The sequence below is a fragment of the Ranitomeya variabilis genome, chromosome 1 (genome assembly GCF_051348905.1).
Source record: "Ranitomeya variabilis isolate aRanVar5 chromosome 1, aRanVar5.hap1, whole genome shotgun sequence".
NCBI classification, from domain to species: domain Eukaryota; kingdom Metazoa; phylum Chordata; class Amphibia; order Anura; family Dendrobatidae; genus Ranitomeya; species Ranitomeya variabilis.
In genome coordinates, this window is record NC_135232.1 from 428,499,826 (window position 1) to 428,527,139 (window position 27,314).

At 45.4% G+C, this 27,314-nt stretch overlaps 1 protein-coding gene across 4 annotated transcripts in view; it reads left to right on the forward strand.

Moving 5' to 3' along the window:
- Positions 1 to 24,127, forward strand: part of PLAA (phospholipase A2 activating protein) — an 84,544-nt gene extending 60,417 nt beyond the window's left edge. For all 4 annotated transcript variants that reach the window (XM_077249278.1, XM_077249276.1, XM_077249275.1 and 1 more), the window contains exons 11-14: positions 3,315 to 3,383; positions 6,624 to 6,725; positions 8,847 to 9,011; positions 23,421 to 24,127. In XM_077249278.1, the coding sequence (XP_077105393.1) occupies positions 3,315 to 3,383; positions 6,624 to 6,725; positions 8,847 to 9,011; positions 23,421 to 23,986 (902 nt within the window). In that variant the 3' untranslated portion in view covers positions 23,987 to 24,127. The remainder of the gene's footprint in view (positions 1 to 3,314; positions 3,384 to 6,623; positions 6,726 to 8,846; positions 9,012 to 23,420) is intronic.
- Positions 24,128 to 27,314: the final 3,187 nt, after the last annotated feature.

A 27,314-nucleotide genomic window follows, 5' to 3' on the forward strand; every position in this document is an offset into this window, starting at 1 on the left:
CACGTGTGAACATGCACATATAGGTAAAACCTTTTCTGATAACTCAAATGACACAGATTATGATATAAGACAATTTATAAATTGCCACACTAATAATGTTGTATATAAAATAGATTGTGATTTGTGCAATTTGACTTGCATAGGCTGCACCACTAGAAAATTGAAAACGCGCATATCTGAACATATAAGAGACACCTGGAAAGGTAGTAATAGTAATAGAAATATTTCAATGGTAGCCAAACATTTTATTACATTTCATGCAGGAAATGTGTCCACAATGAGGGTTCAAGGAATAGAACAGGTAAAAAAACCATTGCGCGGAGGAGACACAAAAAGACGTCTTCTGACTAAAGAAGCCTATTGGATTTACAACTTGCATACGAGACATCCAAAAGGCCTGAATAGGAAAAATGAGCTGTTGTAAATTTTTATTGCTGTGTTTTTGTACTGTGTTTTTATATTTATAGTTTTTAATATTGTGCAGTATAAATGTCTGACAAATGCCCAATGAAATCAAATGGGGGCATTTTTTTTTGTGTGTTCATCACCAGGTGGACTAATTAACTATGTAAGAACAGAAGTAATGCCATATATAAAGACTCACAGATGAGGGTGAGTTCAAGCTGTGAAAAAGATCATATTAGATGGAAACGCGTTGCTTGTTTTTCTGTATCCACTGTAACTACATCCACTTTGCACAAGGACTTTGCATTTTTAATGGAGAAATAAAGAATTGGAGATTTTAAAAGGAGCTGGAACTACTAACTTTTTTCACATATTGGATTGAAGACATGTTGGGTCAGGACGGGTTCCGTGCACCTGTGAAGCGAATCGGTGAGCTGGCTGAGGCTTCGCCTCATATTTATTTATTTACTTTATATTATACTCACCTAACACCCTTGTTCTCCAGTAATAAAACTGAAATAAAAAACAACAATATACCATACCTGCCTGTCGTTCTGTCCCACTCTGTAATCTATGTGTGGGGGATAAACAGTTCTCAACCTGGACAGTGCCAAGATGCGACCGTACAGGCTGAGAACCACTGGTGACTGAGCTGCTGCGAGCGTAGCCTCAGTGACCGGCGGTGATGTCATCAACGTTATCTCTGGTCACCGACGTTACCTCTGGTCACCGAGGCTGCGTTCCCCTGCCGGGCTGAACTGCTGTGACCTTGATGAGATCCCCGCTAGCACCGTGCAAGGTTTTTTTTTTAAGTATTTTGCCAGAATAGGGGGGACAAATATGGAAGGCAACCAGTATTATAATTACCTTATAGATGGAGCACACAAGACCTATATGTTGCCCATCCGCATCTATAGATGACTTATTATATGTAAAAGGGACAGCGCGGTGTACCAATATACTGACCCCATGGGCATGAATTGAGTAAACTGGCAGAAAAATCTCACCCAAGGGTGATTAAGGATTTGAATCTTCTCTTTTATCAAATGCGTCTCAGAGAGGCATGTTATAGCGGGCTGGAATTGTCGGAGTAGTGAGAAGATGGCATATCTCTTATTTGCATCCCACATCTCAGATTCCATTTGTATTCTGAGCCATATTATAATAAATGTGCTGAATAGATCTGTATTATCTATAATTATAAGCTCATAGATGCTCATTGAATTCCAAAATGAAAATAACCCAAACCCCTTTAACCAAAGAACAGAAAGAAAGCATAAAGACATTCCTCTCTGGAAGAGAGAATGGGGCCATTACCAGAAACGGGCCAACAAGGAAGAACTATATTGTCAGAGTATTGATGGAAATGGATAACATTTTTAACCATAACCATCCCAAAGGTATTTTTACAATGAAAAATATGAACATGGCTTATATTCCCAGTAGAAAATCATAGGCACTGAGCCATAACCACTTCTGGCATCATGCCATATATCATGAATCACCGCCCGTCATGTCGTAACTGCCCTTCGATGGGGTCCATCCACTGAAGAGCTTCTTTGGGGGAGTCGAATATATTGACTTTGCTAAAAGCGGCTACTTGCAGCCAAAGAGAATACAGCATTGCATAAGAGACGTCTAAAGCACGCAGGCGTTTCTTTATATCCATAAAGTGTGCTCTCTTTTTACGAACCTCCGCAGAGAAATCTGGAAATAAGGATATTTTCCTCTCCTCAATAATCACATTAGGGTGATCTCTGGCTGTGATTAGGAGAACTGCTGTGAAAGCTGCGAGGCTGGTGATTTATAACTGCATCTCTTCAGAAGATGAGGGAAGTGAGCAGCTAACAGGTGTATAGAAATCACTGAGCTGGAGATAGCTGACTGGGATGTTAAGAGTTAACCCCTCTCTTGTACTGTAACTACTGTGCACTCTTGAGCAGACACCAGAGGCCTTGCTCCATGGAAACTAGCTGTAAATTATAAAAGCTATCATTGCAGGAGAATAACAGCAGATAGAAAAAGCAAGTCAATTGCAAACTTGCTTGTTTTCATACTATCTGACAAATCAGAGCAATTTAAGAACTTTAGAACACCCCCATATTCACCTTTAGCATTTTCACTTGCTCATTTGAATGGGGTTGTGCTGGGTTGCCAGGAAAAATTTGACCGGAGAGCATGATATTCCCATAGGTCAGACCCCACCAACTGCAAAGTGACCAAGTATAAAGGGTACAAAGAATGCGGTTGTCATAGGCTTCTATATTCAGATGATCAGTGGCCGCACAGTAAACCAGTGACATTGTACCTTCTATAGACTGCACGCCTAACATATGAGGCTTCTTATCAGTTGTCATTTACCAGGAGGGCTCTGAATCCTTTTGAAGAAGGAGGACAGTAGACAGGAGTCTGATTAGGTCTCTTGGGAATAGGAAATTGCAAGAAACTGGTGATCAGGCAGCAATCATGCATCAAAGCTTCTCCGACTTCAAAGAAACCAATTTAGTTCACATGGTGAAAGGTTGCTGCAGGTTAATCTCCCGTTGACTCTCAGGTACCAGCTCTCTGCCTTGTTATTTTTGACTGTGTTGTAGTTTTCTTTCTTTTTACTGAATGTGAGCTTAATGCGCCTTGAGTCTGTTGTCATGGTAGTGATGACTGGAAATATCTCCTCTTGGTGCTCGAAATTTCCAGTCATTCATTAACACCCATGGCCTGATGGGATTTATCCAGTGTAGGAACATGTCTTCAGTACCAGTAATGGTAGAGGCTGGTTACGGGGCTCATTAAGGATACAAAATGCCGCCTTGTGATGAGACCTAAATCAGAAGCTCTTCCCTGCTATGCCAAGTCTTGTCCAGTTTTTTCCTCTGGTGTACTGATGCCTTTTTGTGACATTTTATCTACAGGTGGCAACCGATACATGCCTGGCTCATCGTCAAGCCTTTCTGCTGCGGGGGCAGGAGATCCATTTACAGGTAATTATTAGGAAAAGTGTTACATCACCGTGACCATCGCTGAATGCTGGGTGTCCTACTGCTGGGATCTGCACCGATCGGCAGACTTCACCCTGATACAAAATGACGTGGCAGGTCAGACATCTAACCCCCACCACATTAATTCTTTATGGGGGGCGCCTGAAGAAGCCGAGTGCAACACTTGGCAATCCCATAGTGAATGAACGGAGCAGCGTCTGACCATTTGTACCGCCGCTCCATTCCAAACAGGTAAAATCGCCCTATTCTGCTAATCTATACTGGTTCCTACAGTCGGACCCCCAGTGATCAACAAGATATCACCTATCCTGCAAAGAATTTCTAACGCTACCCGAAGCATGAAGATATGGCTAATATATTTAGTGTGGACAAATCTGAACTCATCATCTTTCCTCCATCTCATAGATCTTCCATACCTGACCTATCTATCGCAATTAACGGCATCACGCTTTTCCCCGTACCGGAACTCCGCTGCCTCGGAGTAACCCTTGACTGCCCTGTCCTTCAAACCACACATTCAAGCTCTTTCCACCTCCTGTCGCCTCCAGCTTAAAAATATCTCCAGAATCCGTCCTGTCCTCAACCGTCAATCTACTAAAATGCTTGTGCATGCCCTCATCATCTCCCGCCTTGACTACTGCAACGTCCTCCTCTGCGGCCTCCCTGCTAACACCCTTGCACCTCTCCGGTCCATCCTTAACTCTGCTGCCCGACTAATCCATCTCTCTCCTCGCTACTCATCCGCTTTACCGTCTCTGCAAATCTCTTCACTGGCTCCCATTCTCTCAGCGTATCCAGTTCAAATTACTAATACTGACCTACAAAGCCATCCATAACCTGTTTCCTCCATAGATCTCTGAACTAATCTCCATATATCTTCCCTCACGTAATCTCCGGTCCTCCCAAGACCTCCTTCTCTCCTCCACACTTATTCGCTCCTCATCCAATCACCTCCAAGACTTCTCCCGAATATCCCCCATCCTCTGGAATTCTTTGCCCCATCACGTCTGACTATCGGCCACATTCGGATCCTTCCGACGGAACCTGAAAACCCACCTGTTCAGGAAAGCCTACAGCCTGCACTGACCCCGCTGCCTCCTAACCACTACCGAAGCTACCGCCTCACCAACACCGGAGCTCCTGCAACCCTCAACCTATTGTCTCCTTCCCCATAATCCTGTAGAATGTAAGCCCGCAAGGGCAGGGTCCTAGCCGCTCTGTATCAGTCTGTCATTGTTAGTTTTCTTACTGTAAGTGATATCTGTAACTTGTATGTAACCCCTTCTCATGTACAGCACCATGGAATCAATGCTGCTATATAAATAAATAATAATAATATAGCGGCCATTTCTGTCTACCGTATATACTCGAGTATAAGCCGACCCGAGTATAAGCCGACCCCCCTAATTTTGCCACAAAAAACTGGGAAAACTTATTGACTCGAGTATAAGCCTAGGGTGGAAAATGCAGCAGGTACCGGTGAATTTCAAAATTAAAAATAGATACTCCATACCGTTCATTATGGCCCCATAGATGCTCCACATAAAGCTGTGCCACATATAATGCTCTGCACCGTTCATTATGGCCCCATAGATGCTCCACATAAAGCTGTGCCATATATACAATGCTCTGCACCGTTGCCCCATAGCTGTGCCATATATATATATAATGCTCTGCACCGTTGCCCCATAGCTGTGCCATATAGTGCTCTGCACCGTTGCCCCATAGCTGTGCCATATATATAGTGCTCTGCACCGTTGCCCCATAGCTGTGCCATATATATAGTGCTCTGCACCGTTGCCCCATAGCTGTGCCATATATATAGTGCTCTGCACCGTTGCCCCATAGCTGTGCCATATAGTGCTCTGCACCGTTGCCCCATAGCTGTGCCATATAGTGCTCTGCACCGTTATTGCCCCATAGCTGTGCCATATAGTGCTCTGCACCATTATTGCCCCATAGCTGTGCCATATATATAGTGCTCTGCACCGTTGCCCCATAGCTGTGCCATATAGTGCTCTGCACCGTTGCCCCACAGCTGTGCCATATAGTGCTCTGCACCGTTGCCCCATAGCTGTGCCATATAGTGCTCTGCACCATTGCCCCATAGCTGTGCCATATAGTGCTCTGCACCGTTGCCCCATAGCTGTGCCATATAGTGCTCTGCACCGTTATTGCCCCATAGCTGTGCCATATAGTGCTCTGCACCGTTATTGCCCCATAGCTGTGCCATATAGTGCTCTGCACCGTTGCCCCATAGCTGTGCCATATAGTGCTCTGCACCGTTATTGCCCCATAGCTGTGCCATATAGTGCTCTGCACCGTTATTGCCCCATAGCTGTGCCATATAGTGCTCTGCACCGTTGCCCCATAGCTGTGCCATATAGTGCTCTGCACCGTTGCCCCATAGCTGTGTCATATAGTGCTCTGCACCGTTATTGCCCCATAGCTGTGCCATATAGTGCTCTGCACCGTCCATTATTGCCCCATAGCTGTGCCATATAGTGCTCTGCACCATTATTGCCCCATAGCTGTGCCATATAGTGCTCTGCGCCGTTCATTATTTCCCCATAGCTGTGCTGCTGCAATAAAATAATAAAACACATACTCACCTCTCTTGCTTGCAGCTCCTCGGCGCCATCTTCCCGGCGTCTCTCTGCACTGACTGATCAGGCAGAGGGCGGCGCGCACACTATATGCGTCATCGCGCCCTCTGACCTGCACAGTCAGTGCGGAGAGAGAGACGCCAGGAAGATGGCGCGACGCCCGGCGTGTGGAACGAGGACAGGTGAATATGTCATACTTACCTGCTCCCGGCGTCCCGCTCCTTCCCCCGGACAGCTGGTCTTCGGTGCCGCAGCCTCTTCCTCTATCAGCGGTCACCGGCACCGCTGATTAGAGAAATGAATAGGCGGCTCCGCCCCTATGGGAGGTGGAGCCGCCTATTCATTTCTCTAATGAGCGGTCCCACGTGACCGCTCAGGGGAAGAGGCTGCGGCACCCGGAGACCGTGGGACGGGCAGGGGGAGCGACAGGATCGCCGGGACTAGGTGAGTATATGACAGTGCTCACCCGCCGACCCCACCACCGATCATGACTCGAGTATAAGCCGAGAGGGGCACTTTCAGCCCAAAAATTTGGGCTGAAAATCTCGGCTTATACTCGAGTATATACGGTATATGTCCCAAAAGATGTTTACATAAAGATTACCTTTTCTTTCAGGGAGGAACGCGTACCGATCTGCGGCCACACAAATTCCAAACACTTACTTTCCTAGGAAAGAACCTCTCACGTTTGATCAAGCAAACAGGACACAAATTTTAGGTACGTCAATAATACCCTATTTCACATTTTTGTGTTGGCAAAAGATTCAGTATGTTTTTGGAAAGCAGATGACTAATGTTTAAGGCTCCACTCACACAGGCATAGCGGCTCCTGTTTTCTATAGATCCTATTGACTTCTAAGAGGTTCACCAGGTTCCTGAGTAACAGACAGTGCAGGTTTGCCTTTTATACAGGACCGTGTTGCACCATAAGTCGTAGGTCTGGTTCCTTGCAGAAGCACATCTTCTAAAATGGTTTTCCACATGCTGACACAATGACGACTCCTCATTTCTGAAAAGCTTATTCTAAAGTATCAGAAAACATGGCTGCACTTAATGATCACACCATAAGGGTGCGTTCGCACGTTCCGGTTTCGTATGCCATTCCTGAAGCCAAGAGACAGACATTTATTCCACAGAAGCAGAAGTCTTGGGCTTTTCTTTACTTGTATCCATCTGCCTTTTATGATCCATTTCTGGCTTTGACTTCAAAAATTGTTTCACGTAATCCAAATGTAGAAACCTATTCTTAGAGAGCGGCTTTATAACAGTCCCCAGTCTCACTGCAGTGTTACTAGCTTGTCAGCATACAGATTAACACTTATACGGGTTTTCCCCAGAACAATGTACATTTTAATGAATAGATCTTGGAATAATAATAAGTTCCACACTTGGATGTGTCTAAAAATAATGCTCCTGTGCTGAGAGAATCTTTTAAATGTGCCCCTGCTGTGTGCTGTGTAATGGCTGTGTCTGACCGTACAGGGACATGGTCTGATCATACCACAGCTCCTGGGCAGGGGGAGGAAGCAAAAGACTATACAGGCATTACTACAGGGGTCACAGCTAATTCTTACTGAGGTAAAGCATTGCTTAAAAACAGGCAGGGAAATGTTTTATCGTAAAAAAGGAATCGGCTGCGATCCCGTAATGTCTGTATAGTCTTTTGCTTCCTCCCCTGCCCAGGAGCTGTGGTATGATCAGACCATGTCCCTGTACGGTCAGACACGACCATTACACAGTACACAGCTGGGGCACATTTATAAGATTATCTCAGCACAGGAGCATTGTTTTTTTAACAAATTAAAATGTGAAACTTTTATTCCAAGATATAGTGTTTAAAATGTACTTGATTCATGGGGAAACCCCTTTAAATGCTTTCTTACTGGGGTTATCTAAACTTGGATAGAATAGGTGACAACTTTTGGGTTTTGCACAGATCCTAAGAACACAGCTCTGAAGTTCTCCATTTGAATGGAGGCGCCACACCAGATCTCTACAGCTCCACTCATTGTGTATTGAACAGATCGCAAACATGTCTGACAGTCTCCCAGACAGTGAATGGACGGCTTGTCATGCCCACACTCTACATCTCCTCTCATCTCATTGTGTATTGAACAATAGCAGCAGTAAGATGGGTGATACTTTCTTGCAAAGTTGGAGCAATCCCTTTAAGACCAGACCCATGATCATTATTTTGTGTCTATGGTAAATGGTCCTATAGGGATGTGCAGATTAAAGGGAACCTGTCACCCCCAAAATCAAAGATGAGCTAAGCCCACTGGCATCAGGGGCTTATCTACAGCATTCTTTAATGCTGTAGATAAGCCCCCGATGTATCCTGAAAGATGAGAAAAGGAGGTTAGATTATACTCACCCAGGGGCGGTCCTGTCCGGGGCCTCCCATCTTCTTACGATGATGTCCTCTTGTAGTCACGTTGCGGCTCCGGCGCAGGTGTACTTTGTCTGCTCTGTTGAGGGCAGAGCAAAGTACTGCAGTGCGCAGGTCCTGGGCCTCTCTGACCTTTCCCGGTCTTTTTCTCCTCTTTCAGGTTACATCGGGGGCTTATCTACAGCATTCCAGAATGCTGTAGATAAGCCCCTGATGCTGGTGGGCTTAGCTCATCTTCGATTTTGGGGGCGACAGGTTCCCTTTAATTCCACAGTGTATTAACCAGGATTGGTGGGAAGGGGTTCGGCTATCCTCCCTCCGGTTGTGCTCACACTTCATTATATGCAGTAGTATTCTCGTCAGTGTTAACCTCTCGGTTGCTGTGATTGCATATTGAATATTAAGTAGATCATTACCGTGTGTTGGTTAATGGTTTTTCATTGCAAATAGGTAAAATGAAAGAACTGAACGAGTCCGCCCCAGAAGAATACAGGATGCCTGAAGAAGACTTAATCAGACTTGATAAACTGCTGTCCTTAGTTGTTAATACCTCAAGAGAAACTGTGACCGCTCAACAAGTGGACACGCTATGGCGGGCGGTCAGATGGCCAGAAGGTACTGGATTTCTGCTCCACGGAGTAAAGCTGGCCATACACAAAGGGCTGCTGAATGTGCCTATAGGGTTTTGGGTGGGCAAAGTAACATCTTGTTTGCAATCAATGGCCCACATTTCTGGAAGGATTTTGTAGTATGGTGTCCCACAGAAAATGTGGACGCTGAAAGGAAAAGTAAAGGGTTTCTAACAAATCTGTAGGGGTGTACTCATTTAATTTCCTTAAAGGGAAGTGATCATCAGAACATGACCTATAGTTTGTCAGGTTTTTCTATGTTGCATGTATTTAAAAAAAAAAAAAAAAAAAAAGAATCCTAATCTTGCCATTCTCACACTGGGTACAGATACTTTTTGTGACCAGTACTTCCTGTTGTTTCAGAAAGCTGTCAGCCAGGCTCCTTACTACTAGGCCTCGTCCAGACCTATTGAATGTCCATGTTGTATCTGGGTTTTTCATGGACAGAACACAAACCTAGTATAATCTATAGTGCTATTCACATTTGCAGGTTTTTTCACGGACTGTGTCCATGCAAATCTCACAGAGAAATGTAAATTTTTCTCCGGTATCACCAATGAAAAGGGCAAAAAACAAGTCTGTGGGTCCATGAAAAACACGTACAGCACACAGATGGCATGTGCCACCCCATGTGGTGTACGTATTTATCATTGCGGAGGATCTGTGACATGTATGTATTTATTAATATGTAAGAAATGCTATTGACACACTGATGGTAAATCCAGACACACGGATCACACACTGAAGGTAAATCCAGACACACGGATCACACACTGATGGTAAATCCAGACACAGGGATCACACACTGAAGGTAAATCCAGACACACGGATCACACACTGAAGGTAAATCCAGACACACGGATCACACACTGATGGTAAATCCAGACACACGGATCACACACTGATGGTAAATCCAGACACAGGGATCACACACTGATGGTAAATCCAGACACACTGATCACACACTGATGGTAAATCCAGACACACGGATCACACACTGAAGGTAAATCCAGACACACGGATCACACACTGATGGTAAATCCAGACACACGGATCACACACTGATGGTAAATCCAGACACAGGGATCACACACTGAAGGTAAATCCAGACACAGGGATCACACACTGATGGTAAATCCAGACACAGGGATCACACACTGAAGGTAAATCCAGACACACGGATCACACACTGAAGGTAAATCCAGACACACGGATCACACACTGAAGGTAAATCCAGACACAGGGATCACACACTGATGGTAAATCCAGACACACGGATCACACACTGAAGGTAAATCCAGACACACGGATCACACACTGAAGGTAAATCCAGACACACGGATCACACACTGAAGGTAAATCCAGACACAGGGATCACACACTGATGGTAAATCCAGACACAGGGATCACACACTGAAGGTAAATCCAGACACACGGATCACACACTGATGGTAAATCCAGACACACGGATCACACACTGATGGTAAATCCAGACACACGGATCACACACTGATGGTAAATCCAGACACAGGGATCACACACTGAAGGTAAATCCAGACACAGGGATCACACACTGATGGTAAATCCAGACACAGGGATCACACACTGAAGGTAAATCCAGACACACGGATCACACACTGAAGGTAAATCCAGACACACGGATCACACACTGAAGGTAAATCCAGACACAGGGATCACACACTGATGGTAAATCCAGACACAGGGATCACACACTGAAGGTAAATCCAGACACACGGATCACACACTGAAGGTAAATCCAGACACAGGGATCACACACTGATGGTAAATCCAGACACACGGATCACACACTGAAGGTAAATCCAGACACACGGATCACACACTGATGGTAAATCCAGACACAGGGATCACACACTGAAGGTAAATCCAGACACACGGATCACACACTGAAGGTAAATCCAGACACACGGATCACACACTGATGGTAAATCCAGACACACGGATCACACACTGATGGTAAATCCAGACACACGGATCACACACTGATGGTAAATCCAGACACACGGATCACACACTGAAGGTAAATCCAGACACACGGATCACACACTGAAGGTAAATCCAGACACACGGATCACACACTGAAGGTAAATCCAGACACACGGATCACACACTGATGGTAAATCCAGACACACTGATCACACACTGATGGTAAAACCAGACACACGGATCACACACTGAAGGTAAATCCAGACACACGGATCACACACTGATGGTAAATCCAGACACAGGGATCACACACTGAAGGTAAATCCAGACACACGGATCACACACTGAAGGTAAATCCAGACACACGGATCACACACTGAAGGTAAATCCAGACACACGGATCACACACTGAAGGTAAATCCAGACACACGGATCACACACTGAAGGTAAATCCAGACACACTGATCACACACTGATGGTAAATCCAGACACACGGATCACACACTGAAGGTAAATCCAGACACACGGATCACACACTGAAGGTAAATCCAGACACACGGATCACACACTGAAGGTAAATCCAGACACACGGATCACACACTGAAGGTAAATCCAGACACACGGATCACACACTGAAGGTAAATCCAGACACGGATCACACACTGATGGTAAATCCAGACACAGGGATCACACACTGATGGTAAAACCAGACACAGGGATCACACACTGATGGTAAAACCAGACACAGGGATCACACACTGATGGTAAAACCAGACACAGATCACACACTGATGGTAAATCCAGACACACGGATCACACACTGATGGTAAATCCAGACACACGGATCACACACTGATGGTAAATCCAGACACACGGATCACACACTGAAGGTAAATCCAGACACACGGATCACACACTGAAGGTAAATCCAGACACACGGATCACACACTGAAGGTAAATCCAGACACAGGGATCACACACTGATGGTAAATCCAGACACAGGGATCACACACTGAAGGTAAATCCAGACACAGGGATCACACACTGATGGTAAATCCAGACACAGGGATCACACACTGAAGGTAAATCCAGACACACGGATCACACACTGAAGGTAAATCCAGACACACGGATCACACACTGAAGGTAAATCCAGACACAGGGATCACACACTGATGGTAAATCCAGACACAGGGATCACACACTGAAGGTAAATCCAGACACACGGATCACACACTGAAGGTAAATCCAGACACAGGGATCACACACTGATGGTAAATCCAGACACACGGATCACACACTGAAGGTAAATCCAGACACACGGATCACACACTGATGGTAAATCCAGACACAGGGATCACACACTGAAGGTAAATCCAGACACACGGATCACACACTGAAGGTAAATCCAGACACACGGATCACACACTGATGGTAAATCCAGACACACGGATCACACACTGATGGTAAATCCAGACACACGGATCACACACTGATGGTAAATCCAGACACACGGATCACACACTGAAGGTAAATCCAGACACACGGATCACACACTGAAGGTAAATCCAGACACACGGATCACACACTGAAGGTAAATCCAGACACACGGATCACACACTGATGGTAAATCCAGACACACTGATCACACACTGATGGTAAAACCAGACACACGGATCACACACTGAAGGTAAATCCAGACACACGGATCACACACTGATGGTAAATCCAGACACAGGGATCACACACTGAAGGTAAATCCAGACACACGGATCACACACTGAAGGTAAATCCAGACACACGGATCACACACTGAAGGTAAATCCAGACACACGGATCACACACTGAAGGTAAATCCAGACACACGGATCACACACTGAAGGTAAATCCAGACACACTGATCACACACTGATGGTAAATCCAGACACACGGATCACACACTGAAGGTAAATCCAGACACACGGATCACACACTGAAGGTAAATCCAGACACACGGATCACACACTGAAGGTAAATCCAGACACACGGATCACACACTGAAGGTAAATCCAGACACACGGATCACACACTGATGGTAAATCCAGACACACTGATGGTAAATCCAGACACACGGATCACACACTGATGGTAAAACCAGACACAGGGATCACACACTGATGGTAAATCCAGACACACGGATCACACACTGATGGTAAATCCAGACACGGATCACACACTGATGGTAAATCCAGACACAGGGATCACACACTGATGGTAAAACCAGACACAGGGATCACACACTGATGGTAAAACCAGACACAGGGATCACACACTGATGGTAAAACCAGACACAGATCACACACTGATGGTAAATCCAGACACACGGATCACACACTGATGGTAAATCCAGACACACGGATCACACACTGATGGTAAATCCAGACACACGGATCACACACTGAAGGTAAATCCAGACACACGGATCACACACTGAAGGTAAATCCAGACACACGGATCACACACTGAAGGTAAATCCAGACACAGGGATCACACACTGATGGTAAATCCAGACACAGGGATCACACACTGAAGGTAAATCCAGACACACGGATCACACACTGATGGTAAATCCAGACACACGGATCACACACTGATGGTAAATCCAGACACACGGATCACACACTGATGGTAAATCCAGACACAGGGATCACACACTGAAGGTAAATCCAGACACAGGGATCACACACTGATGGTAAATCCAGACACAGGGATCACACACTGAAGGTAAATCCAGACACACGGATCACACACTGAAGGTAAATCCAGACACACGGATCACACACTGAAGGTAAATCCAGACACAGGGATCACACACTGATGGTAAATCCAGACACAGGGATCACACACTGAAGGTAAATCCAGACACACGGATCACACACTGAAGGTAAATCCAGACACACGGATCACACACTGAAGGTAAATCCAGACACAGGGATCACACACTGATGGTAAATCCAGACACACGGATCACACACTGAAGGTAAATCCAGACACACGGATCACACACTGATGGTAAATCCAGACACAGGGATCACACACTGAAGGTAAATCCAGACACACGGATCACACACTGAAGGTAAATCCAGACACACGGATCACACACTGATGGTAAATCCAGACACACGGATCACACACTGATGGTAAATCCAGACACACGGATCACACACTGATGGTAAATCCAGACACACGGATCACACACTGAAGGTAAATCCAGACACACGGATCACACACTGAAGGTAAATCCAGACACACGGATCACACACTGAAGGTAAATCCAGACACACGGATCACACACTGATGGTAAATCCAGACACACTGATCACACACTGATGGTAAAACCAGACACACGGATCACACACTGAAGGTAAATCCAGACACACGGATCACACACTGATGGTAAATCCAGACACAGGGATCACACACTGAAGGTAAATCCAGACACACGGATCACACACTGAAGGTAAATCCAGACACACGGATCACACACTGAAGGTAAATCCAGACACACGGATCACACACTGAAGGTAAATCCAGACACACGGATCACACACTGAAGGTAAATCCAGACACACTGATCACACACTGATGGTAAATCCAGACACATGGATCACACACTGAAGGTAAATCCAGACACACGGATCACACACTGAAGGTAAATCCAGACACACGGATCACACACTGAAGGTAAATCCAGACACACGGATCACACACTGAAGGTAAATCCAGACACACGGATCACACACTGATGGTAAATCCAGACACACTGATGGTAAATCCAGACACATGGATCACACACTGATGGTAAAACCAGACACAGGGATCACACACTGATGGTAAATCCAGACACACGGATCACACACTGATGGTAAATCCAGACACACGGATCACACACTGATGGTAAATCCAGACACAGGGATCACACACTGATGGTAAAACCAGACACAGGGATCACACACTGATGGTAAAACCAGACACAGGGATCACACACTGATGGTAAAACCAGACACAGATCACACACTGATGGTAAATCCAGACACACGGATCACACACTGATGGTAAATCCAGACACACGGATCACACACTGATGGTAAATCCAGACACAGGGATCACACACTGATGGTAAAACCAGACACAGGGATCACACACTGATGGTAAAACCAGACACAGGGATCACACACTGATGGTAAATCCAGACACACGGATCACACACTGAAGGTAAAACCAGACACAGGGATCACACACTGATGGTAAAACCAGACACAGGGATCACACACTGATGGTAAAACCAGACACAGGGATCACACACTGATGGTAAAACCAGACACAGGGATCATACACTGATGGTAAAACCAGACACAGGGATCACACACTGATGGTAAAACCAGACACAGGGATCACACACTGATGGTAAAACCAGACACAGGGATCACACACTGATGGTAAAACCAGACACAGGGATCATACACTGATGGTAAAACCAGACACAGGGATCACACACTGATGGTAAAACCAGACACAGGGATCACACACTGATGGTAAAACCAGACACAGGGATCACACACTGATGGTAAAACCAGACACAGGGATCACACACTGATGGTAAAACCAGACACGGATCACACACTGATGGTAAATCCAGACACACGGATCACACACTGATGGTAAATCCAGACACACGGATCACACACTGATGGTAAAACCAGACACACAGATCACACACTGATGGTAAAACCAGACACAGGGATCACACACTGAAGGTAAATCCAGACACAGGGATCACACACTGATGGTAAAACCAGACACACAGATCACACACTGATGGTAAAACCAGACACAGGGATCACACACTGATGGTAAAACCAGACACAGGGATCACACACTGATGGTAAATCCAGACACACGGATCACACACTGATGGTAAAACCAGACACAGGGGATCACACACTGATGGTAAAACCAGACACACGGATCACATGTTGATGACAAAAATGGACACACTGATGGTAAAACCAGACATACTGATTGTAAAACACTGTTTCCATTACCATTTTTTACGTGTTTATACACGGTTGTGTGACTATGGCCTTAGAGGCAGTATTACAATAATAGATAAGACAGGATCCACCAACTGCAATAAGTGATGTCACAGCTGACCCTGCTCTCCCTCCCTTCATTATGACATTTAAACAGGCTCATCAGATATTCAATACAAAAAATAAGGTCAGGATATGACTTCAGGCTATGTGCATGTGTTGTTTCTTGAAACAGCAAGATAATGGTCTAAAAGAGCCTTTTTGGCCAGTGTGAATATTGCATCACTTTATTTTTTGTTATTAATACAGATTATGTAAAAAAAAAAAATAATAATAATTTCACATTAAAAATATATAAATTGAACACAAAACCTGATTTACACAATAGATCGTTTTCTGATGATAGCTTGTGTTTAAATTCATGCATTTAGAGCTAAACACTCTTGCAATTGGGTTTCATTAATTTTGTACGGTTTGGCTTTTACAGACTTCTTGCTTCCCTGCACAGTCTACTTTCATGTGATCATTAGTGATGATCGAGCTGCTATTAGTGTCTTCAGCTTGCTGGAATAATATGTTTGAGTCCCCGTGGGGGTTCCACAGCCTCAACACATGCAGGGATTGCCTGTTTGTTAGACAATCCCTGTATGTGTTGCGGCTGTTGCACGCCGAAGATACACCGTATTCGAGCATGCACACTCATTACTAGTGGTCATACATCTGCTGAGAGGAGCTCAACAATAGACAGATAAGAGTTACAAACTCTCCTGTCAGACTTTCATAGTTGACTTACTGACAGTTTCTCAAATAACTCATTCTGCAGCCAGCAACACACACGCAGTACGAAGGCTATGGAAGGCAAACACTTCAAAACTTGTAATGAGACCCAATTGCAAACATTTTTTAGCACCAAATACAGGTATTAAAAAAAAAAATATCCCCAAAGGTAGACAATGTAGTTGGAGACTTACTTGGTCCAGTTAATATGGTAGTTTGACAGCTGGACACAGGATCTGTTTCTCCTTTGTTGAGGAAGAGGAAATAGCCCAGTCTTCGGTATTATGCTAGGACAGAAACTAGGAAATTTAGAATCCTGGGAATATCAGGGCACGATGTATCCACCGAGGATCCCCCACACTCCATACAGAAACGCTTCCAGATCTTGTTATGTATGGATGAAGTTACAGGCTTTCTACTTGCCTGAAGGGTAGATATCACCTCATCGGACAACCCCCTTAACCTCAGGACCTGCCTCTCAGGATCCATGCGAAAGGTGCAGACTGTCCGTGTTCTGGTGAAACACTGTGCCCTGACGGAGAAGGTGTTTTATCCGTGGAAGCAGGATGGGCTCTTCCACTGACATCCTCCTCAGCAGAGGAAACCAGCTCCTTCTTGGCCAGAATGGCACTACCAAAATTAACTTTGCCCTCTCTTCCTGTATTTTCCTCAGTACTCTTGGAATCGTCGGGAGAGGAGGGAATGCAAAGGTCAGTTGCCCCCCCAGGATTGGGATAGTGCGTCTACACCTGCTGAATTGTATGGGGGGTTTAGAAAGAAAAATTCCAACCTTTGCGTTTTCTCTGGATGCAAAGAGATCTACCTGTGAAACTCCCCAATGCTGACACAGCATGCGGAACACCTCCTCGCTCAGCTCCCACTCAGTCGGAGATAACCTCTGCCAGCTTAGGAAATCTGCCAACTGGTTTTTGGACCCCTCTAGATGAACTGCTGAAACAGATAGCACTGACTCCTCCACACACCGAAAGATCTTACCTGCTAGATGTTGGTTGCAGAGAGGGAAGTCTTGGACCTCCCTGATGGCGTAAAAATGCCACGGTTGTCTGACTGGATTCTCACATGCCTGTTCCTGACTACCAACTGGATCTGGAGTAGGACCTCCCACACTGCACACAGTTCCCTATAATTTGAGGATCTGGCTCGGATCTCTGGAGTTCATGTTCCTTGGAAATATCTTCCTTCCATATGACCACCCCAGCATAGTCGACTTGTGTCAGTGGTGATCACTGCGCAGGGGGAGAGAACCCAGAGAACTCCCATCTGGAGGTTTTTCAGAATGGTCCACCAGCGTAGAGATCTCACTGAGGCGGAGAGAGGCATCACAGTATCCAGGGACAGTTGGCGTTGGTCCCGAGAAGCCAGAATGGCCCCCTGGAGCCGACTGACTCCACTGAATGCATGAAGTCATTAGTCCCGGGATCCTCATTGCCTCCCTTATAGAACAATGGCTTCATGAGAATTGACGGATCCTGTCCCTTAATGAGATCTGCTTCTCTACTGGCAAGAAAGGTGTTCTTAGGTGAGAGTCTAGGAGAACCCCCAGGAACCTCATTCTGGAGAGAGACTTCTTTCAGTTAGGTCCAACAGTGCTCCATGAGTTGTTCCCTGGAGCTGACTATTATAAGGAAGTCGTCTAGGTAGGGGACTATGATATCTAGCTTCCTTAGATAGGCGCGAAGCTTAAGTACTGCTGGAAGGAAGCATGGTTGGAAGCGTGATAGTACACATTCTTTAGGTCTAGGGTACACATCACCGCGTTTTTGTCTATCGGGGACTGTGGACCTGAGGGACTCCATTTTGAACTTTTTGTACTTTACCCAGTGGTTTAGAGGTTTCAGGTTTATTATTGTGAGGCTCTATCCCGAAGGTTTTTTGACCGAGAAGAGACTGGCATTGTGGCCTTTGCACTTTTCTTCCTTGGGCATCAGAACTATTTCTCTGATCTTCAGGAGATATTGAACATCCAACCACATGGGGGAAGTGGAAGACTGGAGGCGGGAGTTTATTACAAACCTCCCTGGTGCGGTCTGCGTAAACTATTCTGTAACCTGAAGAGATTATCCAACACCCACTGATTTTTCTGAGATCCCTTACCAACTTTCCAGATACTGTCCTAGCCGTCCCCTCACTCTCACGGCGTCATTTTCTTCCTGAACCAAAGATAGAATCCTCCTTTGGGTAGCTCCACCTGCCCAACTTCCCCTTCCCCTTATAGCCTGACCTCTGGTTGGGGTCTACGAAAGGGCTGATAATTGTTTGGCTTATCCTCCGAGAACCCCCTCTTTTTATCTGATGCCTTTTCTAGAATATCATCTGGACTAAACACTGCAACGCCCTAGAAGGGAATGGAACACAGCTTGTTTTTGGACTGCGTATCCCCTGACCATGTTTTTAGCCAAATAGCTCGCCGGACAGCATTAGATAAGGCTTAGTTCCTGACTGCTAATCTAACAACCCGGTAGCTAGCGTTAGAAGGGGAAGGGATTTCAGGATAGCGTCTCTGGGGGTTTTAGACTTCAGGTGTTCCTCTACGTCATCAACCCATAGGTGCATGGACCGAGTGACTGTGGTTGCCGCTATGTTGGCTCGAATTATTGCTGCTAATGTCTCCCAGGTTCTCTTAAGGAGACCATCCACATTCCGATCTATCAGCTCTTTAAGGTTACATGAAATTGCGCAATTTTTCGATACCTGTAGCGTCTCCTTTTTTCGTGATCTGGTGTTGGGTGAGGGCTTTATTTTTTGTGTGCCGAGCTGACGGATGGCCGGAAGCGCTTGTTAAATTTAACTAGTTAATAGGTGCAGGCAGATTGCGATTCCCCCGCGCTTATTGCGGGCACATGTCAGCTGTTCAATATAGCCGACATGTCCTGGCTTTGAGGTGGGCTTACCGCCGGAGCCCACATCAAAGCAGGAGTTCTGCCCTTGGACGTACTATTCCTTCCGAGGGCAGAAAGGGGTTATAGTCTCTGGAGAAAAACCAGCCTTTTCTCTGCGTCTTCCCAGTCCTCCATGATCATCGAGTGGTTCTGGTTGTTGACCGGGAAGACTTTGTTCCTCTGGGATCTCAACCCACCGAACATCTTATCCTGTATAGAGAAGGGGCTTCTGGATTTCCTCTACGTGCATAGTTCTACTGACTGCCCTGAGGAGTTTGTCCGTGTTCCCAGAGGAGAAAAGGTATCTTTTCCCTCCATCTGACTGGTCGGCAGTCATTTCCCCCTCTTCCTGGTCAGATTCGCCTGAGTACACATCCTCCTAAGAGGTCAACTCCATCTCCTTTGGCCTCTTGGCACGGGGACCACCCTGAGACTCTGTTTGAGAAGCGTGCGTCTGGACCTCCTCTGATAATGGACCTCATATCCCGACAGCAGATGACTTCTCCTCCCTGATGACCTTTCAGGTGCAGGGTTCGCATAGATGTTTCTGACAGGTATCCGGCAGCTCAGTACTGCAGATGGTGCATCTTCTACACTTCCCTGCTTTCTTGCCATCCCTTTTAGTTGTTGCAGAGGTGAATGCTCCCCCCCTAGAATACGCAGAGTATATGCCATGTGTTTCTGTGTGTGGGGTAAGGGGCTGTCTGTGGGTATCTCACTAACCCTTCTACTCATGTGCCCCTGGCATTGTTCAGAAGTAACCCCAAGCATACAGTAGGGCAGCCTACAGGCATTTAGGACCCTATATATATGATACCCATCATGAGGCGCCACTAGAATCCCTTTGCTGCATCCAGATACTTCTTGCGTTCCACCGTGGAAAGCACGCTGGCTGCGACACGGAATGGCTCTGCCCGGCCCGCAGAGATGACTGGAAAAAGCGGCTCGCGGCGCTCAGCAGGTAGTCTGAGGGACCACCCCATTGGCGGCTGTTGGCCACAGACCGCTTGACAGCGGGAAGGGAAAGGCTGGGCCCCCTGATCCGCGCTGGGTCTACCAGGTACAGCCAGGAGGGATACGCCGGAGCTCTTTTCTTGTTGTTCCTATCCTCACTGGGACAGGAAAAACATTGAGGGGTGGAGATGGGAGGGTCCTTTTAACCTCTCGTTGTTTCTTATACCACCAAGGATAAGAAGGATGACCTCCTTAGTGCTGGCAGGGGAGATGACCTAGAAGAACCTATTTTAATATGTAAATTGGTGCACCCTTGGCATGGCTGCTTAGCTTGAGTGCTTGCTTGCCCAGAGCAAACACTGCCTTAAGGGTACCGTCACACATTGAAATTTTCATCGCTGTGACGGCACGATTCGTGACGTCGCAGCGTCGTATAATCATCGCTCCAGCGTCGTAGACTGCGGTCACACGTTGCAATCACGGCGCTGGAGCGATGCCGAAGTCCCCGGGTAACCAGGGTAAACATCGGGTAACTAAGCGCAGGGCCGCGCTTAGTAACCCGATGTTTACCCTGGTTACCAGCGTAAATGTAAAAAAACAAACCGTACATGCTCACCCGTCGGTGTCCTTCAGGTCCCTTGCCGTCTGCTTCCTGCTCTGAGTGCAGCCGTACAGTGAGAGCAGAGCGCAGCACCGCTGTGATCTGCTCTCACTTTCCGGCCGGCACTCAGAGCAGGAAGCAGACGGCAAGGGACCTGAAGGACACCGACGGGTGAGTATGTACGGTTTGTTTTTTTACGTTTACGCTTGTAACCAGGGTAAACATCGGGTTACTAAGCGCGGCCCTGCGCTTAGTTACCCGATGTTTACCCTGGTTACAAGCGAAGACATCGCTGGATCGCTGTCACACACAACGATCCAGCGATGTCAGCGGGTGATCAAGCGACGAAAGAAAGTTCCAAACGATCTGCTACGACGTACGATTCTCAGCAGGGTGTCTGATCGCAGTAGCGTGTCAGACACAGCGATATCGTAACGATATCGCTAGAACGTCACGAATCGTACCGTCGTAGCGATGGAAATTTCAATGTGTGACAGTACCCTAACTGATTCACATGTGTGCACTACACTGCTAGAGCCCATCAGCGTGCACACAAAATTAGTGCATGGGCGCTCTTTCCTTGTTCCTGTTGCTAAAGAAAAAGCGAGAAACCTTGATTTACACATACATAATTTTTTTTCTGGACAGCAATATCAATAGTACAGGAATGATTTTTATGGCTTTGCTAGCAGGTTAAAGGGAACCTGTCAGCATGATTGTGCTCAGTAAGCTACCGTGTCAGGTCGGCGTCATTATACTGATTAAAATGATACCTTGGTTGATGAAATCAGTCTTGTGGTTGTTTAATCTTTACTTTCAATTTTCAGTTAATGATATGCTAGTGCTCCGGTGCGGCCTGTGGGGGGTCTTCATGTGGTGTCCTGATTATGTATTCATCTGTAGGGCTTCCGATAGGTCCCTGATCTGACTATTGGTTTATAATCTGTATTTAATTCTTTTCTTTGATGGTATCCATAGATTTCCCCCCCAAAAAAATCAGTTTGAAAATGGTGCCGATAGCTGCTAGTGCGGCTTGCGCAGTATCTTGCTAGAGAGAAAAAAAAATCCTCCCCCAAGATGGCGCCGCCTGCGCAGTAGCATCTGTCGGACTGCCGATAGATGCTATGGTGCCATCTTGCTAGAGAAAAAAAAAGTCTCCACTAAGATGGCGCCGGCCGCAGATCCAATAGATGCTACTGCGCAAGCACCAGGGACGCCTTCTTGGAGAAGGCCATTTCTTTTTTTTTTTTTTTTTTGTTTTCTAGCAAAACAGTACCGCCATTTTCAAACTTTTTTTTTTTTTTTTTAATGAATTCATGGATAGCATCAAAGAAAAGAATTAAATACACAGATGCAATCAGGCTGCAGTGTTTTTTTCCACCATATATAATTTTATTTATTATGTAAACCAGGGAGCAGGTCATTGAGGGATCAGTGGGCTGTCAGACGCCATGATGGTGAATACCTAATCAGATCACCACATGAAGACCCCACTCTACAGGCCGTATCGGAGCACTAGCATATAATTAACACAAAACTGAAAATAAAGATTAAACATCGACCACAAGTTGGATTTCATCCACCAAGGTATCATTGTAATCAGTATAACGGCGCCAGCCTGACACTGTCTGTAGGTTACTAAGCACAAGCCTGCTGACAGGTTCCCTTTAACTGGAGTTTGGAAGTGACAAAAGCTGGAGCCAGGCATAGGAATAGTTAGGGCCTGTGCACACAATGCAGATTTAGTGCAGATCTGCACTGTGATGTACAGTACAATGGAAATCAATGTGAAAAAAAATGCTGTGCAGAAAAACCCGCGCAGAAACACTGCAGTTTTCAAAGAAGTGCATGTCGCTTCTTTTGTGCAGTTCTGCAGCGTTTCTGCACCCCTCCACTGGTAAAATCTGCACAAAATCTGCAACAAAAACGCACAAAAACTGCATCAAATCTGCACCTGCGGATTCTGCCAGGAGATGCAGATTTAGTGCAGAAAATTCTGCACCACATTTCCTACGTGTGCACATAGTTTTAATCTGCCTGTGTTTGTTTCAGACAATAGATTTTTTTCATGTTGTGCTGGCTATACAGATAAAAAAAACTAATTTCTCCTTTTCTTCCCACTCCAGATATAGTTTTTCCTGCGTTAGACATCCTCCGGTTAGCTATCAAGAATCCCACCGTCAATGAAATGTTCTGCAGTGAAAGAGAGGGGAGAGCGTTCACCAACTACCTCTTCCAGATCATGCGGCCGGCTGGCAGACTGGCCAATCAGCTACTTGCTCTTCGGACATTAGGCAATTGTTTTTCATATGAGGCAGGTGCAAAGTTTATGATGTCGCAAAGAGACGCCATAATAACAAAATCCATGGAACTCAAATCTGTCTCCAATAAGAACGTCCACATCGCTCTGGCCACTCTGATCCTCAACTATGCCACCTGTTTACACAGGGTAGAAGACTTGGAAGGGAAAGCCCAGTGTCTGTCCGCGATCAGTACCATTCTGGAAGTTGTGCACGACCTTGAAGCTGCGTTCAGACTTCTCGTGGCCCTTGGGACTCTGGTCAGTGAAGATTCCAACGCCGTGCAGTTAGCCAAGTCTCTAGGAGTCGACTCTCAGATTAAGAAATACATGTCTGTCACGGAGCCAGCCAAAGTTAGCGAGTGTTGCAGGTTGCTCTTAAATACTCTCTAAGTCCATGGAGAAAGGCAAACCCTGCAGCAGATTTTTTTTTACCGTAACATGCCATGAATACACTGAATGCTGTGGATTGAATGCTGAAAGTTTGTCTTGTCCTTAAAATATAAATTTACTTAAATAAATTTTTGCACTGAATGTATCTTGTGAATCTCTTCTTTTGTAAATCTAGCTTTGCTATGCCATTCATGATTAGGAGTCACGCACTAATCGTGTGCGTCACCCTGTATAGGGAGGATGCATTAAAGTGTACCTGCATTATACCCCATTTCAGTATGGTATAGGTGCTGAAATGTCCTGCAGGCTAGTAGGTCTAGGTCCCGAGACCCCCCACTAAAGCACTCGGCTCCTGCATGAGCATGCACACCGGGCTAAATAGGAAGTGCAGTACACTAGTATAATATTCTCTGGAAGAATATTGGAGTTATTAATCTAAGATTTATACACCAAGTATTAGATTTTCATAGCACACTTCTATCCTATAAGTATTTGCAACCTTGCATTTCTTTTATATGTTTAATTTTAAAAAAATAAAGGGGTTGTCCAGTCATGTAATAATGATCTAGCTTCAGGATAGGTCATTAATACTAGAAAGGTGGCGGTTTCACACATGACAACCCTGCCGATCGGCTGATATCTGCTCAGGCCAGATGTCAACAGGCTGGACTGCACAACTCCATTCAATGCCCAGCGGCTGCTACTGTTCACCGAGAAATAGCAGCCGATCTGTGAGCGAATATACTCGTTGCTCGGGTGGTCCTCCGAGTATTTGTTGGTGCTTGGAGATTTCGTTTTCCTTGCCACAGCTGCATGATTTACAGCTGATAGACAGCTTGAACACATGTGGGGATTCCCTAGCAACCAGACAACCCCCACATGTACTCAGGCTGGCTAGTAGCTGTAAATCATTCAGCTGAGGTGATGAAAACTAAATCTCTGAACAGTCACAAATACTCGGAGACCACCCGAGCGTGCTCTGGAAAACCCAAGCAACGAGTATACTCACTCATCACTAGTACTCTGCACATTGAGTGAATCTGTGCTGCTAGTCTCCATTCAATGTATACATCTTGCCACCAGAGCTAATTAATTACAGATGATCGGCGGGAGTGCCGATCCCATATTTATAATCTATTTTACGGAGATGTAGTCAATATTAATGCCCAGAGAACCAATTTAATCAGTACACGGCTTATTAGAAGCATTAAGAGGATTATCACACAATCGTCTCATTGCTGTTGGATCGTAAAATTTGTAATTATTATGTCTTGATAGTAGTTCCATACCTCTTATGCCAACCCAGATAATCCTTTCACTGCATCTTGGAGCATATAATGTGTCCAGTGCTGCTTTATTAAGTATCTACAAGCAGCTTCTTCTTGCCGGCGCTGGATACATTAGAAAAGCCCTGCAGGGGGCACTATAGCAAGTATGTGATGCCAAGAAAAATGAAAAGATGTTCAGTGTCATTTTCCAGACTGATATATATATATATGTCTAAGCAAGAATGAATAACCCTAAAGTATACACGGAGGACCGCATTTTAATCGAAAAGATGTAAGAACTAACAAAGTCCTCCAACACCAATACTCTCAATATATAATAATTTTATTAATATACATGATTTTAAGAACAATTAAAAATTGGAAATGCAGGCAAACCATACAGATGATGGCAAAACGCAAACACTGGACATGAGAAACAGTTTATAAATGTATTCCCTAGATAGGGCAGCACAGAATAGAACACATCCTAAGGTAGCCATACAACCAGTCTGAACAAAGATGTAGACAAGATCAATGCAGAAATAAAGTGCATAGTGCAAAAAGGTTGAATTAAATATAAGGAGATGTAGGGTATATGAAAACAAATGGTCATGCACAATGAAGGATAGATCAATCTCTTAGTATAGTGCTATACTGACTGCAGGAAATATCAAAAAAAATGTAACAAAATCATTATAATATATAGCCCTCAAAGGGAAACAAACAATAACAATAATGTGCGCATCATAACTCGAGGTAGCTAGGTACAGAGATGGCAATGAACAGTGTAAATACCCAAGAGTCAATATAAATATCCTGTATGTAGTCACGTCCAGCGTACACCTTCTGAGGAAGATACAACATCGAAACGTGCGTCAAGGGGTACGCTGGACCCCCAAATTTTATTTTTAAAGGAAAAAAAAGCAAAACGTCATTTTTCATCTCTTCTGTTCTGCAAGCGCTGCTTTCAGCCGAACAGGACAGAAGGGATGAATGCCGCCCTCAGCACCACACGCAGGGGGGACAGCGCTTACTGTAGCGCTGTCTCTCCTGCGGGCGGTACGTGCACACGGAGGAGAGTGCACACTGTTCTCCATGTGCACGTGTGCAGGACGTATTGCAGTACGTGCTGCGGGAGAAAAACGGACATGTCCATGTTTTGCACACGGACACACGGTCCGTGAAAACACGGAGACGTGCATAGACCCATTCATTTGAATGGGTCTACGTGTGTCAGTGTCTCCGGTACGTGAGAAAACTGTCACTACACGTACCGGAGACACTGACGTGTGAAACCGGCCTTAGGATGTGTTCTATTCTGTGCTGCCCTATCTAGTGCATACATTTATAAACTGTTTCTCATGTCCAGTGTTTGCGTTTTGCCATCATCTGTATGGTTTGCCTGCATTTCCAATTTTTAATTGTTCTTAAAATCATGTATATTAATAAAATTATTATATATTGAGAGTATTGGTGTTGGAGGACTTTGTTAGTTCTTACATCTTTTTAATATATAAAGGTGTTGCCCTTTGCTTTGATACTGATGACCTATCGTAAGGTTATTCAGGTCCATAGGTGGGGTTGTCACATGGCGCTCCCATCAATCCGCTCTTATCACCTCTGGCCAGTTGTGAAGAATATACTGTAGAACTGAATAGGAGCTAGTTGGCCACTAACACTATATAGAGCTGTCCTGCTTCATACAGTGATCACATCCAACCAGAGCAGATACCAGATGATTGATGGGGTGACAAGTGTTGGACCCTCACTAACCCGATAGATGACCTACGGAAAGGTCATCAATACCAAAGTAATGGAAAACCCTTTAAATCATTGGCAAACCCCTTTAAAATGTAAATGGGATCTGTTTAACCCACAATAAAAATATGGTGCAGAAGTATTGCTTGCAACGGAGAATAACATTCCTTACAGGGGCACCTCCGGGTCTGTACGATCTCACCAAAGTGAAACACAACATCCAATGCATCTGCACAAGTGGAATAGCCGCCTACAACCTGGGACTTTACCCTATAAAGCTAAAATGAAACACCACACCTTAG